Raw genomic sequence first — 15,237 nt, 5'->3', positions numbered from 1 at the left:
ACGCACCCCGCCACGCGTATGCACGCCCGCTAACGTGTCTAGGTAATAATTGATACGGACTGGATTAAAAGCGCAATTTTGCCACGGATAATGCCTGTAGTTACTAAATTATATCCGAAGGAGACGATCGCCTGTTCACCGGAGGAAGCTATATAGAGATCGATCCGCTTATGCGTGCAGAATTTACCCAGGTAAACACAATCACGTGTGTTCGTTATATTGGTTTTACACGTCGTTTGTCATAACATCAGGAGTAAGATAATATAGATAATCTATATTATCTTACTCCTGATAACATTAGTGTAAAAAATGGTTCTGTCTGTTTATTACGGTCCACACAAATTAAGATATAGGCCTACGCCAACCTGATATTTCACTATTTAAAATTATGCACCAGCACGAGGTCATACTGGAAAAATGGCAAAACAGCTCAGCTACATGCTTAGCTGTGTATCATGAATAACATAATTATATCAAGAGCTAATAATACCTATTATTAGGTATTATTAGCTCTTGATTATATCCTGGATATTCAGTCGGCGGGTGAATCACATTGATAGTCCGCGCGCGGTTCCCTGTGCAGCAGCGTCAGTGTAGGCAGAGCTCTGCATTCACAGCAGCAAATATTTCATCCAATTTGCTAACCTTGTTCGCAGGATGATATCTTCCAATTTTTTTCCTATTTTAAACGCGTCCTTCTCCATAATAGATTTCCTGTTATGTAGCCATTATCGTGCATGATGGACTACAAATTCTTTCTTGAATGACAAAGAAAGTAAGGAAATGTTTATTGTTCATTATGCATTGCACAGTTTTTTGCAATGCCAGTGATGATGATTTTAATGTCGACATAAAATTTGTGTTTTTTTATCATAAGATATGATGCGCGTTACTTGTGTGACGTGATTGAAAAACCGCATGACGTCGTGGTTGAAAATGCGTGATGTGGTGGTAAAAAAAGCTTGACGTCGTGGTTAAAAACACGAGACATATCGTGGTTGACACGCGTTAGTGGTTGCGCAATATCGTGGTCGATGTAGTTGTTCGAAAACGCGCGACGTAGTAGTTGAAAACGCGTGGCCGCGTGCTGAAAACATGTGACGCCATGGGTGAAAACGCGTGACGTCGCGGTTAAAAACGCGTGACGGCGTCGTTAAAAACGCGTGACATCGTGATTAAAAAACGCATGGCGTCGTGGTTGAAAAACGTATGGCGTCGTGGTTGAAAGCCCGTGACGTCGGGGTTGAAAGCGCGTGACGTCGGGGTTGAAAAACATATGACGTCGTGGTTGAGAGCGCGTGACGTCGTGGTTGAAAAACACACATAGCGTCGTATTTAAAAGCGCATATTGTTGTGGTTGAAAAGGTGTGACGTCGCGTTTGAAAACGCGTGACCGCGGGGAAAAAACGTGTGACGTCGTGGTGAAACACATGTAACGTCGTGCACGACGTCGGATAGAATAACTAGGATTAATAAGTTTATAACACTGTGAAACCGCACGCAGTGCGATGGCAATTTTGTTAGACCATACAAGCATGTGCGGCGGCACGTGAAATACTTCCGTTCCGGAGCGCTATATCCGTTTTAATACTACACAGTAAAGAATGTAAAAACAGCCCATAGTTATATTGTGCAATAAACAGCATGCTGCTAGTAAAATGCCGTAGGCCGTATCGGTCGATACTCAACATAATACGCTTTGTTGTCCTTGAGGCGTTGTTCCTTCAGTGTGCATGAGCATCAAAAGGCGGCATCGATCATTCTACCTCAGTCCGTGCGTGTTATTCACGGCGCATATTCATTCCCTCGAGCGCACGAAATACGTGCACGAAGCGGACCATTAGATAGATATCTATAACTGTACAGCGCGTCTGCAGTCTGCAGTCTGTAGCCATTACACTGTTTCACGCCGTGAAATGTGTCACGCGCTTTCCAGCATGCGCTTCCTCACCGCGAACCTGCAGATGAATGGACAAATCATTTGCGTTCATATTAGCGCGGCGTTCCCATTCCGATCTGCCTGCGTGGTCTTCTAACTAGAACCAATGTTCTGTTTCGTCAAGCTTCGTAGCTCGCATTCACGTGCGGGGCGCCGCAGTTATAAGAATAACCTGCTGTATACCGGGACTACTAGCCTATTTACGAAGTTGCAGCGACACTGCTCGCATCAGGAGCAGGATCGCTGGCGGCGACAGTGACACACGCACGTAGCACCCGCAACGTTTCGGGACCTGTGGCCTGACGCGTCAGGGATTAGCGAGGATGTAGATCCGTGTAGGGTCTATTCACACATACGCACGGTGAGTATGCACGATCGCGGTTTCGATGCTATAAACTTCGATACAGGGTTCGTTTTAACAGAGAGAAAGGCACTGCGACGCCAAGTTGCCAATTGAGTATATACAGAATAGCTGCATGCGCAGTTTGATTGTGAATTCAGATGGAAGTGTTTAAATTGCTGAGTAATTGGTCGCGTTCGTTGGTGTTGTGTTGGTAGCTAATCCGTCATTATAGCATAACATTTATTATATTATAAGCGTGGAGCACAACAGCAACGGTTCTAGGTACAAACAACGAGCAAACAAACGCGCACGCACGAGGTCAGCCGAAGAGTTCAGATCGAAATATATGAGACGTCATCATCACATTTTTGACAAAACACGATGTCTATGCAATATAACTAGTCACGTCAGGTATAGGGCGTACATAGTAACAATAGTACACAATAGAGATTATGTATCAAGATTATGTAACAAAATCTCTATTATGTACTCTTGATACTAATAAGCAACAATAACGCAGCGGGTGCACAGGCCGGGTTTTCTATATGGGGGGGGGGGCGACAAGAATGTTGTATATAGATAATTAGATATACAGCAAGTACAACCGTTGTCAATAGACAGCCAGAGTACTTCATATCGATGAATGAGCACGTCGATCTGTTGTTTATAATAATATGGGCGGCAAGGTTACTGCATATCGATAGCATACACATCCGCGTTGTCAACAGACATCTAGAATGGCGCATGTCGATAAAGCAAGCACGTCTGTTGTCCATATTTATAGCGGCAAAAATGCTGCATAGGCCTACTGATAGAGCAAGCACATCTGTTATCTTTAGACGGCTAGAATGCTTTATATCATGAGCTAATAATACATGTATTTATTAGCTCTTGTTTATAAATATAGAGCATCCGCGTCAGTTGTCTCTAAACGGCTAAAATGCTGCATAGGAGTAGACAGACAGGGGCGTATATAGCCTCTGGGGAAGGGGGCAAGGGGGCAGCTGCCCCCTTAGATTTTGGAGCAAAATTAAAAAAATACGCTTAGCTAATAATCGTAAATAACCAGAACGTGATTTTTTTGGTCACTTATCAGCGAAAGCCTTAATTGTCTCAGACCCACCCCTACCACACTATGGACGTCGATCAAGAGCTGCGCCTGTCGCTCATCATTACACAGTTGACTGATGAAATTTTGTCCCCCCTAGGAATTTGTTCAGCCTACGGCCGGGACAGAGCAAGTACATCGTTAATGGGGACTTATGTCGGGCTTGCGAGCCGACTCGACTGGAAGCAACTGGATTTCGAGCAACTGGAAGCGATCGGCAGCAACTATAGTTGCGTCCAGTTGCCCATTGTTCTATTCCGAGCAACTAGTGGCGGCCAGTCGCAGGCAGTCGCGTCGCAGACGACCGGCTTATAAGCACTGCAGTCGCAGTGAATTGCAGCCAGTTGCTTCCAGTCGAGTCGGCTCGCAAGCCCGACATAAGCCCCCTTTTAACGATGTACTTGCTCTGTCACGGCCGTAGGTCATGTGTTTATGACGACATAAACACCGTCAACAACATTAACGATGGTTCACGTTAAGGTCAATAAACGCATTAGGTTTAGGGTGGAATGTACAGGTCTGATCACCCCGGAGGCATCAGAGCTGTCCGCGGCAGGCGACGTTCAGTCTTTAATACCCCGTACAGACTGCAAAATTCGATTTTGCATCAAACTAGTCCGGGCCAGGCCCGCGCCAGCGCGCGCTAAACCGCAGCGTACATTTAGCAAAAATTTAGCGCGCGCCTCGCCGGACTAGTTTGATGTAGGATCAAATTTGCAGTCTGTACGGTGTATAAAATACACTACAGAAGAGGCATATAGATGGCACATCACGTTTACCTAAAGACACTTACAATATCGCTTTACCAACGTTTGTAACACAATTAAAAGCGTGTCCCAAGCTTTTCCAGTCGTACTGCCGCTCATTGCTAGGATATTGTTTGACGTCGATTTCATCATGAGAGACATCTAAAATGTCTAAATTCATATATGCATGCATGCCCATTTTCAGTTAGTGAGTAACAAAGTATTAATTTATGAAGTGACATATATGGTATATAATACCAATCCTTGTGTGTATCTCTATAGGACACATAAGCTACAGAGGGATAAAAAGCCTCTGGTGGTAGCTAGAAACCTTCAATACGTTCAACGAAATCTGTACCTTCTTCCCTGTACTGTGGGCTCTTCATAGAATATAGAGCTTGGGTAGTTCGATCCAAGGCTTGATCAATTGTCATCAAAATATCACAATGTAACCTACATTATAGGTAATCGTAACATAAAAGCTCAAGATTTGTTAATAGTCTAGGTCTGTTTTTACTTGTAGGCAACGTGGTGGTGTTTTTGTATGAGCACTATCATGAATAGAACTGGAAAATTGGTCAGAAAGAGGAAATTGGTTTTATATCAATAATAAACAGAAGAAATAATAGGGCATGAAAAGAGAGAGGAAGAGAGATCGAGTGAGGGGAGGCTGAGGAAAGGAACGGATATAACATATGTCATATAGCATAGGGAAAGGGGCGAGAGTCTGGAAGGCGCTAGAAGACACGGGTGATAGAAGAATGAGGGATGTGGTAGGGCATATATCGCCGTGGCAGCATGTTATACATCGATAGCGTTAATGAGATCACATGCTGATAGTTACAAGGCCACACATCAGTTACGTTGACCGAAAAAAGTAACGAATAAAACAATGGCCTAAATGTGTCAAAATATATTCTTAACTCGCGTCAACGTAGTTTCCGAAAACACAACACTTAGAGAAGTCATCTACTTACTAATACACCAAGTGCGCCAGCTGCAAGCTGGTAGAACGTGCAAAAGATTTCTAATTTCAATTGCTTAAATACATGCATAATGCGCAATAATGTTATATGCGCAATGTTAAAATTAATTAAATTAATTAATGTATGATTTAACATTGAGACATTGTGCGCCACCACCACGCCTAGTATCGTTGAGCTACTTACGCTTTTTTAAGAGCCCAGCTCAGTATATAGAAGAAGAAGAAGAAGAAGAAGAAGAAGAAGAAGAAGAAGAAGAAGAAGAAGAAGAAGAAGAGAATTAAGAAATTAAAGTTGTAGACTTTTCCGTTAGGCACAGAAAATCATCCCCTGGTATAAAATGGGTAGGCACAGTACCTACCAAGTCAATCAGAGTTGCGTATTCCTATCGGTGTTAATTTCATTTCACAGGTGAAAACTTAGAGCAGATGTGACGACACATATAAGTTGAACATGGTGTGGCCGACCCTCAAGTTGCAGGGCGAATCAGTCGATTCTTCTACAAAAGGGACTGGTTAGCACAATAGCAGCATTCGTTTTGATATGGCTGGTCAAGCTACTATTTCTCAATAGTAATATGTACATGGAAAGCAAAGGTATGTTTGCTAAAAAACCATATTCTGATAAAGCTATGTAAAAAATATTTAGTGTCACACAGAAACGCCGTATATGTATAGACTGTGTTAACAATTTATATATATATATAATATCAAGAGCGTATAAAGAAGGCCTTCTTTATACGCTGTTGATAATATATATAGAGAGAGAGAGAGAGAGAAAGAGAGAGAGAGAGAAAATAATAATAATATGAAAATATATTATAGCATAGAAAAATAGAATATTGTGTCAGTTATTTTATACGCCATTTATTGTATATAAAAAATTGACACTTAAATCATATTTTTCTATAGTATAAATTTCTATCTACGTGGCTGTGCCATGTGTTTTTTACTCTCTGCTCTCTCTCTCTCTCTCTCTCTATATATATATATATATATATATGTGTGTGTGTGTGTGTGTGTGTGTGTGTGTGGTGTGTGTGGTGTGTGTGTGTGTGTGTGTGCGTGTGCCGCTGTGTGTGTGTGTGTGGCGTGCGTGCGTGCGTGCGTGCGTGTGGGTGTGTCAATTATTAACAAAATAAATCCTCTTGTCTTCGAAATACTACAAGTAATGAACTGCAATATCGGGATCGACATGCATTAATGCCGCATCAATACGGGCATCACTTGACAATCACTTTTAGGTTATCACAGTAACGCCGACCCTGAATGCCAACGAAATGTATGCCTATAGTTACTTATTAGCATTTTACGTAGGTAAACGCAGGTAACGTAGGTATAGCATAAATAACAACTCCATGTTTTAGTATAACTTGAGTATTGTGTGAATGTTGCTTTGTGCTTCAGGAAATCAATGGAAATTTGAAAGACCCCAACCACTACAACAACGAAAGAAGGCCATCCTCATCAGTACGCGCTACCGATCAGGATCTACGTTCACGGGCGAAATATTCAATCAAAACGCGGATGTGTATTATGTCTTTGAACCGCTTCACGCACTTGAAAGTAGAGTGACTGACTACGCTAACTTGTCGTTCGAACAAAAGGCCGCAAGGCAGCGATCTCTTCTCACGAGCTTGTTTTTGTGCAAACCGAATAAGGACTACCAACCAATATGGAATTTCTTTTCCTTGACTAAACTACTTGACTTTGGTAACACAACTGGCAATGAAGATGGAACCGAAATGTAGGAAAATCTTGACGGAAAAGGTGAGTGAACGATTTAAGGTGGTGCCAGCGGTCTGCAACACGTACAGGCATTCTGCGATTAAGGTGATCCGTGCAAACATCAGCGACCTTGAACCATTGCTTGAACATCCTATCCTCGACGTGAAAATAATTCATCTCATCCGTGATCCGAGAGGCATGTTCCGGTCTTGGTGGCCGAACCTCTCCAAGAACGTCTCCGCATCAGTCGAGAGATTACGTGCAAATGTGAAGATCCACTGCGCAGATCAACTGAAAAATCTCGTGCAAGGCAACAGCCTGCGACTGCGCGCACCTTCGAGCTATCGTCGTGTTAGGTACGAGGATTTGGCTGCAGCGCCCGTAGAGAGTGCCAAACAACTTTATGACTTTGTTGGCTTGCCGGAACTCCCGTCCAACGTTTACGAATGGTTGGACGTGAACACTCATGGAAAGGTCAGTGGCACGCAGACACCCAAGGTGTATCGCTTAGGAACGTTCCGCAATGATTCCAACGCGACAGCAACAGCGTGGATGGACGCACTTCCACCGCGTGTCATCAAAATTATAGAGGAACATTGCTACGAGTTCATGTTAATGGCCGGCTACAAACCACGGTATACAAGACAGTGATGTAGATCTGGAGGCCGCTCAGTAATGCGAAGAAAAATGTCCAGTGTAATGGTTGGATGGACAGAGAAGAACCTAATGAAGTAGTGAATGAAATAATGATAGCGGTGTAATATACATGCATCGAAGTTAGATCATTGCATAATTTCTCTGTGGAATGAAATGGAATGTGTACTGGAATGCAACGAAGAAGTGGGTCAGTGTAGGCTACGTTTCTTGTTAATATTTTACAGCTATTGCCTGACCCTTATCGTGAATTATTTTAAATTTCTTAAAATGGATGATAATCATCTGGTTACTCAATGAAATTATATATATATATATATATATATATATATATATATAGGCCAATATTTATTTCGCTACATGTCAACCGTATCTAGACATTGCTTTATGACCACATAAACCCTGTGTTATGAGGGTTTATGTGGTCTTGGTCGCTTGTTCACTGGCCGGAACAGTGATGTACAAAATTGCCCCGAAGGGCTAATTTTTAATATTTTTAATATTTTTTTATATAAAAAAAATCAGGGACATAAGTAAGCGAAGACATTTTGAACATATTTTATTTACCAGCATGTTGAATTTTACCGTGTGTACGTGTATGATTATTCTGCGTATTTAAAGTTTATTTTATGTAAATATCACATCTGTTGAGGTACGTATTACTAACCATTAGAAATTTAAGCAAACTCTGTATATACTGAGATACCGTATAGTGAAGCCTACTAATAGTTGCGCTAGCACTCATAACTGCAGAATAGAACTCCAGATTACCACTGTCAAGCTGAAATACGACTTCCCAGTGTGGTCATTCAAGGTGCCACCAGTTTTGTACAAACAGTAACAGGAAAATTGGTTGCAGTTGTGCCACTCAACCTAATAATTTCGAAATTTGCGGATTGTGCTACCGATTTATGTGCTACCGATTTTGTGCTACCTATTTTTTTGCGGATATGCTACCGCTTTGTAAACTACCTCTAATGAATGCTGGGACCAAATTATTATATTGAGTACAAATTAAGATTTTCGGCCAACAGTATTTCTTTTATATCACCGTTACATTCGAATTGAATATTCATAATAACACGTGTAAAGTTAATTGATCACTTTCTCTTATAAAATTACAAAAACGTTTGTACAAAAAAAATCGAAAGAAATTTGATTAAACTAAACCACGAGATAAAATTTCGTTGAAACATTTACACACGATCATTTTATAAACATCTTCACACTTAAACCGCAATATATTTGCATTGAAATCACAATCTTCATACTTTTTAACTATTTACGTTCTACAGGAAAGCGGTATTTCCGCACGGACAGCTATAACAAATACCTCGTACATCACACTAAACAACCAAAACTAACATTATAATTATTATGAATCTCAGAAACGTTGGGCCTAAAACAATTATTCGGCTTTTCCGCTTCAACCATGGCTGTCCATCACCGGGAATAGATGCCAAACCGTCTATATAATAATCTATGTCAAAGAGGTCAGTGAATGACTGTCGATAACGTAACTACTTGCTAGAACCCCATCAGCGTGGCCACCTCCATCTCTATACGCACTCGATCAGCCAACCTTATATCCGGAGACACATGTATACAAATCTAATACATTGTACACAATTAATCTAGTGTTTACACCATATTATCTGGCATATATTTCACACGAGAAATCTGTCACAAATAAAAAAGTTTGATTTATAACTGCATATAGTAAGGGAAATGCTTGTGTGTGAGTGAAGTGAAGCAAACCTTTAAATTTTATAATTCCATGTCATTATCATAATTGCATACATACGGCTCGCAATGCACCCGCGCAACACCTACGCGGGCGAATGTCGGTTAGCTCGATCTTAGTGTTCAAATATTACACTGGTAGGGCATTTGTATTAGCCCGAGCGTAAGAAACACGTTCAGATTTGATATTCGTCTGAGGGGATTCAGGGGTGGCACCAAAGATTATTGTAAATTATTACTCCTGGAGGGAGAGTTAGGGTTGCGGACATGTGGGATCAGGTTGGTGCCAAGCTCATATTGGGAGAAGGGACCAAATGCTAACTAGGGGAATCCAGTTTTCTTTCGAAATTTTAAAGCAAATGAAAAATTACATCTTTATAGTGTCTTCAGCAGGAAATAATTACCTTTATCTATATGGTTATTGCTATATTGTATTATTATATCCTATGTGCCCCTTCATCCTACTGCATGATTGTTCTTATAACTTACTGTGACTAGCGCAGCGCTACAGATGAAGAACGAAGGTACATTTTTCGAAGATCGTTCGCAGGCGATTCACCATCCCCCCCCAACGTGCTGTGCTAAGCCTCTCTCCCAGACAGGGCGCTGTAGTCCCCCGGGGTAGTCCCCCTGCTTTCTTCTACCGCAATCCCTGAACGGGTTTTACGATGGTGCAAATCGTCACCGATAAATAACGATCTTGTAAACAGCTGTTGCGCTCTCGGTCATCCCTACCTTTTTTTAACCAGCGACCTTCCCCTATTTCCGCACCTCCTCTACGCTCTTCCCTTTCTCTACCTTAATTACGTTCCTCTCATATACATTTTCACCTCTACGTTCCACCCCTGCCTTTTATACCAAGGCGAAGGGTGCAGAATCAGCGTGTGTGAATAATTATTTGATTATTTCAAGAGCTAATAATATATGTATTATATTACTCTTGATTATTTTTATTCTGTACTTACCCGATGGGTGGCAACGACTGTATATTTATGCACGGAAGTGCAATTTGTCTGTTTCTGGATCATTAATCAGGAGTAGATAATAGGGTTATCCCTATTATCTACTTCTGTTATAATGCATGTTATCCGAGATTATATTTATGCAGTTGCTCATAAATTTATCGCAGTTCATTGCTCTTTTGTAAAACGCTTCAGGAAGAACATATATGAACAATGATTATAGCGTGTAGACCGCAGAGAAAGTAAACTTTTATTTTGGAGAAAGGCAGAAAAACGATTGTACACCCAGTAAGATGTGAGACGTCAAAATCTGCACATTACCGATATCTCCACACTATATTGTCCTAACGCTATTTCTGTGTGAGTTACCTGCGACATGTATTTTAATTAATAATTTTTAAAACTAATTAATACATGTGAATAAAAACAAAATTAGTTTTCATTCACCACTGATATGCTCCTGATACTAGTATGCACGTGGCCATGTAATGCTGAATCAGAATCATGTTTACGCATCGCGCGCTTAATTACCCGTGCAAACCGGTGTAACATGTCCTGTGCGGGACCCTGGTACATATGTCTGTGTACACATCGGTGCTAGCCTATCGTAGCTGGCACGTGTGATTCAGTAGGCACGTGTGATTCAGTAGGCACGTGATGAGCTTATTAACCTGCATGGCCGCACAGTCCAGGCCAGCTACCTAAAGTCAGCACTGTTACTCTGACTATTACTCGAAGACAGCACGGCATGTATGCTCGATCCCTTCTGAGGGGGTACGTATTAATGGTTAAATTTCGACATGAATCCTGATATTATCGTCTAGTGGGTAGCAGTATGGATCTATGTTTTACCTTGGAGTAATCATTGGAGTTTCAGAATGATTACTCCAAGGTTTTACATATATATCAAGAGCACATAATAGAGATGATTGATATAGGTATAATAGATAGATTGATATAGATATAGATAGATATAGATAGATAGATATAGATAGATATAGATAGATATAGATAGATAGATAGATATAGATAGATAGAGATAGATAGATAGATAGATAGATAGATAGATAGTTAGATTAAATACGATATGATAAACGATAGATAGATAGATAGATAGATAGATAGATAGCAGAAATAGACTAGATAGATAGATAGATACACAAACAGACAGCCAGACAGACTGGCATAGGTACCAGGTCGGTGACCCGAGTGGCTTTGAGCTAAATCATATATCACTACTAATATATTACGCCCGACTGTCAGTGCACAGTAGTAAAAAACTATCGCACAGTACTTGACAGAACGTGCCCTACGTACACGGTCACGACAGTAATTATCCGCAAGATGTGGCGCTTATGAGGTGCATTCATTATAGTGAAGCAGCGGAAGTTTTTTTTACGAATTTCGTTCCCCTTATATTGCCTTACTACAGTGCACTGACAGTCGGGCGTAATATATTAGCAATATTAGTAGTGATATATGATTTAGCTCAAAGCCATTCGGATGACAGACCTGGTACCTATGCCAGTCTGTCTGGCTGTCTGTTTGTCTATCTATCTATCTATCTATCTCACAAATTATATATATTCACCTTTTATTCATCTTCGCCTTTTATTATCCACAATTATAGTCGACTATTCGTCGCGACTAATATAAGTTGAGGCATTACTATGGATACCGTAACGTATGCGCTGTAAACCTCAGCAGACATAATTACGTACTGTAGCACCAGGCGTCAGAGGAACACCTCATTTCTATTTATCTATTTATCTATTTATATTTATATATTAATAGGGATATATATATATATGTATATATATATATGTATTAGGAGTTAATAAAGGAGTTATAATCAGGAGTTAATCTGTCTTTATTAACTCCTGATATATTATGTGTGGTGGTGTGTGTGTGTGTGTGTGTGTGTGTGTGTGCGTTGTGTGTCGCGTGCAGTTGCGTGCGTGCGTGGTGCGCCGCTGTGTGTGTATGTAGCGCGCGCGCGCGCGTCCGCGTTACGTCGTGGTGCGTGCTCGCCGATCCGAGCGAGGGATTTTTGCATCCGCACACAGGTGGAACTCATGGGGCGCCAACATGTCGCCATGACTGATTTCGTACGAAAATCATATTTGTAACGAAATCAAGTCTACAAAGTATTTCGTTACGAATCAACTACTGGAGTGAATTTCGTTACGAAAATCAGCTACTGCGAGTGATTTCGTAACGAAATCAGCTACGCAAAGTGATTTGCGTATCGAAATTTCATGCTACACTTGGCGCCCCCGCACGGCCAAGTGCTCGCATGAACTTTATTTCGTTACAATAAATCAACAGTCCAAAGATGATTTCGTTACGAAATCGAACTACTGCCGAGTTGATTTCGTTACCGAAATAACTACTGCGAGTGATTTCGTTTACGAATCAGCTACTGCGAGTGATTTCGTGACAAAAAGCATCGAGTCTACTTGCGCGCGTGGCGCGCCAAGTGTAGCATGACCTTGATTTCGTAAGCGAAATCAACGTCTACAAATGTGATTTCGTTGACGAATCAACTACTGCAGCGTTATTTTCGTTACGAAATAAATGCGACAAAGCTCGGTCGAGCGCGGCGCCAAGGTGTAGGCATGACTCTGATTTCGTTTACGAAATCAAGGCTACTGCGAGTGATTTCTCGTAACGAAAATCATGCTTAACCTTGGCTGTGTGGGGCGCCAAAGTTCGCATGACTGATTCGTTACCGAAATCACTGATCCTCCTGACAAATCGTCCTCCTTCGTCCACCAGCTTCCCTCTCCCCTCCTCCTCCACCAGCTCGCCTTCTCCCCCTCCTTCTCCCCTTGCGCAGCGCACGCCCCCATGTATGCATATTTTTTCATTTTTCTAATCTTATCTATTTAACTATTTTTTCCGCACATATAATACATATAATATACGCCAAATATGTTCATTGATTTATTTGTAGACTTGAATTTCGTTAACGAAATCACTTTTAGACTTGATTTCGCTTACGAAATCAGTCATGCGACACCTTGGCGCCTTACGCCAAGTGTAGCTATGATTTCGTTACTAAATCATTTGATTTCGTAACGAAATTCAAGTCATACAAAGTAGATAATTTCGTACGAAATCAAAGCTCTAGCAAAGTGATTTCGTTACGAAATAAAAAAATCTTTACAAAGTGCATTTCGTGAACGAAACCAGCTACTAACAATCAAATAGAGTGATTCCGTACGGATAATCTATGCTACACTTGCGTAAGGGCGTCCAAGTTGTCGCATTATTTCTTACTCTATAATCATTGATTTCGCAACGAAATCAAGTCCTAGCAAAGTGATATTTTTCCGTTACGAAATGAGTTCTACCAAAAGTGATTTCGTTACGAAATCAAGTCTACAAAGTGATTTCGTTACGAAAATCAGCTACTACAATCGAGTGATTTCGTTAGCGAAACTCATGCTACACTTGGCAGTAGGGCCGGCCAAGTGTCGCATGACTGATTTTCGTACACGCAAATCAACGTCTACAAAGTGATTGTTCCGTTACGAAATCAAGTCTACAAATAAATCATGTAAATATTTGCGTTTATTATTATTTATTATATTGCGCGGAAAAAATAGTTAAATGGATTAAAGCATAGAAAAATGAAAAAATAGTGCATACATTGGGGCGCGTGACGGTGACATGGATGTGGCATAGACCTGGCTACCCGGTTCCACCTCTCGCCTTAGTTACTCGATGGCTTAGTACGCATCGAGTAATCAAAGATGGGAGCGAGTTGTACCAGGGGTCTAAGGATGTGGACTGCGGGAATTTAGGAGAAATCGGAACGGGGTTTGTCTATATTCAGGCCGGTACAGGAGGCGAGGAGCTGGTGAGTGTGTGGAGAAGGAGCGAGGAGAGAAGCTGGTGGAGAAGGAGGAGGGGAGAAGCTTTGGAGAATGAGGAAGGGAAAGGGAGAAGCGTGGTGGAGAAGGAGAAGGGGAGAAGCTGGGGAGACAGTAGGAGGGGAGAACTGGTGCGAGAGATGAGCAAGGGAAGAAGGGAGAAGCCTGGTAGAGAAGGAGGGAGGCGGAGAAATGCGTGAAAGGAGGCAGGAAGGTGGAGAGGAGAAGGTGGTGGAGAAGGGGCAGGGAGAAGAGCTGTGGCGAAGGAGGAAGGGGAGAAGGAGAGGTGTGGTGGAGAAAGAGGAGGGGAGAAGCTGTGGATAATGGAGGCAGCGGAGAAGGTGGTGGAGGCAGGGGGGAGAAGCTAGTGGATGAAGGAGGGGGAAGCTGGTGGACGAAGGAAGGAAGGGGAGAAGGGAAAAAGGTGGTGGAGAAGGAGGAGGGGAAGAAGCCTGGTGGGAATGCGAGAAGGGAGAAGGCTGGTGGATGAATGAAGAAGGGGAGAAGGGAAAGCGGTGGTGAAAAAGGAGGAGGTGGAGAAGCAGGTGGAGAAGGAGGAAGGGGAGAAGGGCAGAAGGTGGTGGACATTATCAGAATGAATTTGCTATGGATGGAGTCCATGATCCCTCGAAGATATCCCACTCGGTAATAAGAGAGACGCTGGGAGAAGGAGGAGGGGTTGAAGAAGAAGGAGAAGTGGTGTGAGAAGGAGAGAAGCTGGTGGAGAAGAAAGGAGGGGAGAAGCTGGTGGAGAAGGAGGGAGGGGAGAAGAGGGCGGGAAGGGAGTTGGTGAGGAGGAGGGGAGAAGGCGGAAGCGGGATAAGGAGGAGAGAAGGAGCTGCGTGAGGAGGAGCGGGAGAAGGAGAAGGTGTGGAGGAGGGGGAACGAAAGCCTGGTGGAGAAGGAGGAAGGGGAGAAGCAGAGAATGGTGGTGAGAAGGAGGAATGGGAGAAAGCTGTGAGAGAGGCAGGAGGGAGATAGCTGGTGGAGAAGAGAGAAGGGGAGAAGGAGGGGCGAGAAGGGAAGCTGGTGGAGGAGGAGGGGGAAAGAGTCTACTAAGGGAGAAGGCTGGTGGCAAGAAAGGAGGACGAATTTTCAGGAGGATCAGTGATTCGTTACGAAATCAGTCATGCCGAACACTTGCGCCCCACACG

General features: G+C 42.4%; 1 protein-coding gene across 2 annotated transcripts; it reads left to right on the top strand.

The window, feature by feature from the left end:
* LOC106811276 (carbohydrate sulfotransferase 4-like) lies at positions 1 to 8,686 on the top strand. 2 transcript variants are annotated; one of them, XR_001394124.1, is made up of 4 exons: positions 1 to 191; positions 2,064 to 2,300; positions 5,531 to 5,715; positions 6,526 to 6,844. XR_001394124.1 is itself a non-coding variant. In XM_014814840.1 (3 exons), the coding sequence occupies exon 3, from the start codon at positions 6,847 to 6,849 to the stop codon at positions 7,495 to 7,497; it is 651 nt and encodes a 216-aa protein (XP_014670326.1). In that variant the 5' UTR covers positions 1 to 191; positions 5,531 to 5,715; positions 6,526 to 6,846; the 3' UTR covers positions 7,498 to 8,686. The 2 variants fall into 2 exon arrangements, 1 of the variants encoding a protein (XP_014670326.1); XM_014814840.1 differs by lacking the exon at positions 2,064 to 2,300 and having other exon boundaries at positions 6,526 to 8,686.
* Positions 8,687 to 15,237: the final 6,551 nt, after the last annotated feature.

Source organism: Priapulus caudatus, unplaced genomic scaffold (assembly GCF_000485595.1).
Source record: "Priapulus caudatus unplaced genomic scaffold, Priapulus_caudatus-5.0.1 Scaffold522, whole genome shotgun sequence".
NCBI classification, from domain to species: Eukaryota; Metazoa; Priapulida; class Priapulimorpha; order Priapulimorphida; family Priapulidae; genus Priapulus; species Priapulus caudatus.
This window is presented reverse-complemented; position numbering and strand designations above follow the sequence as displayed.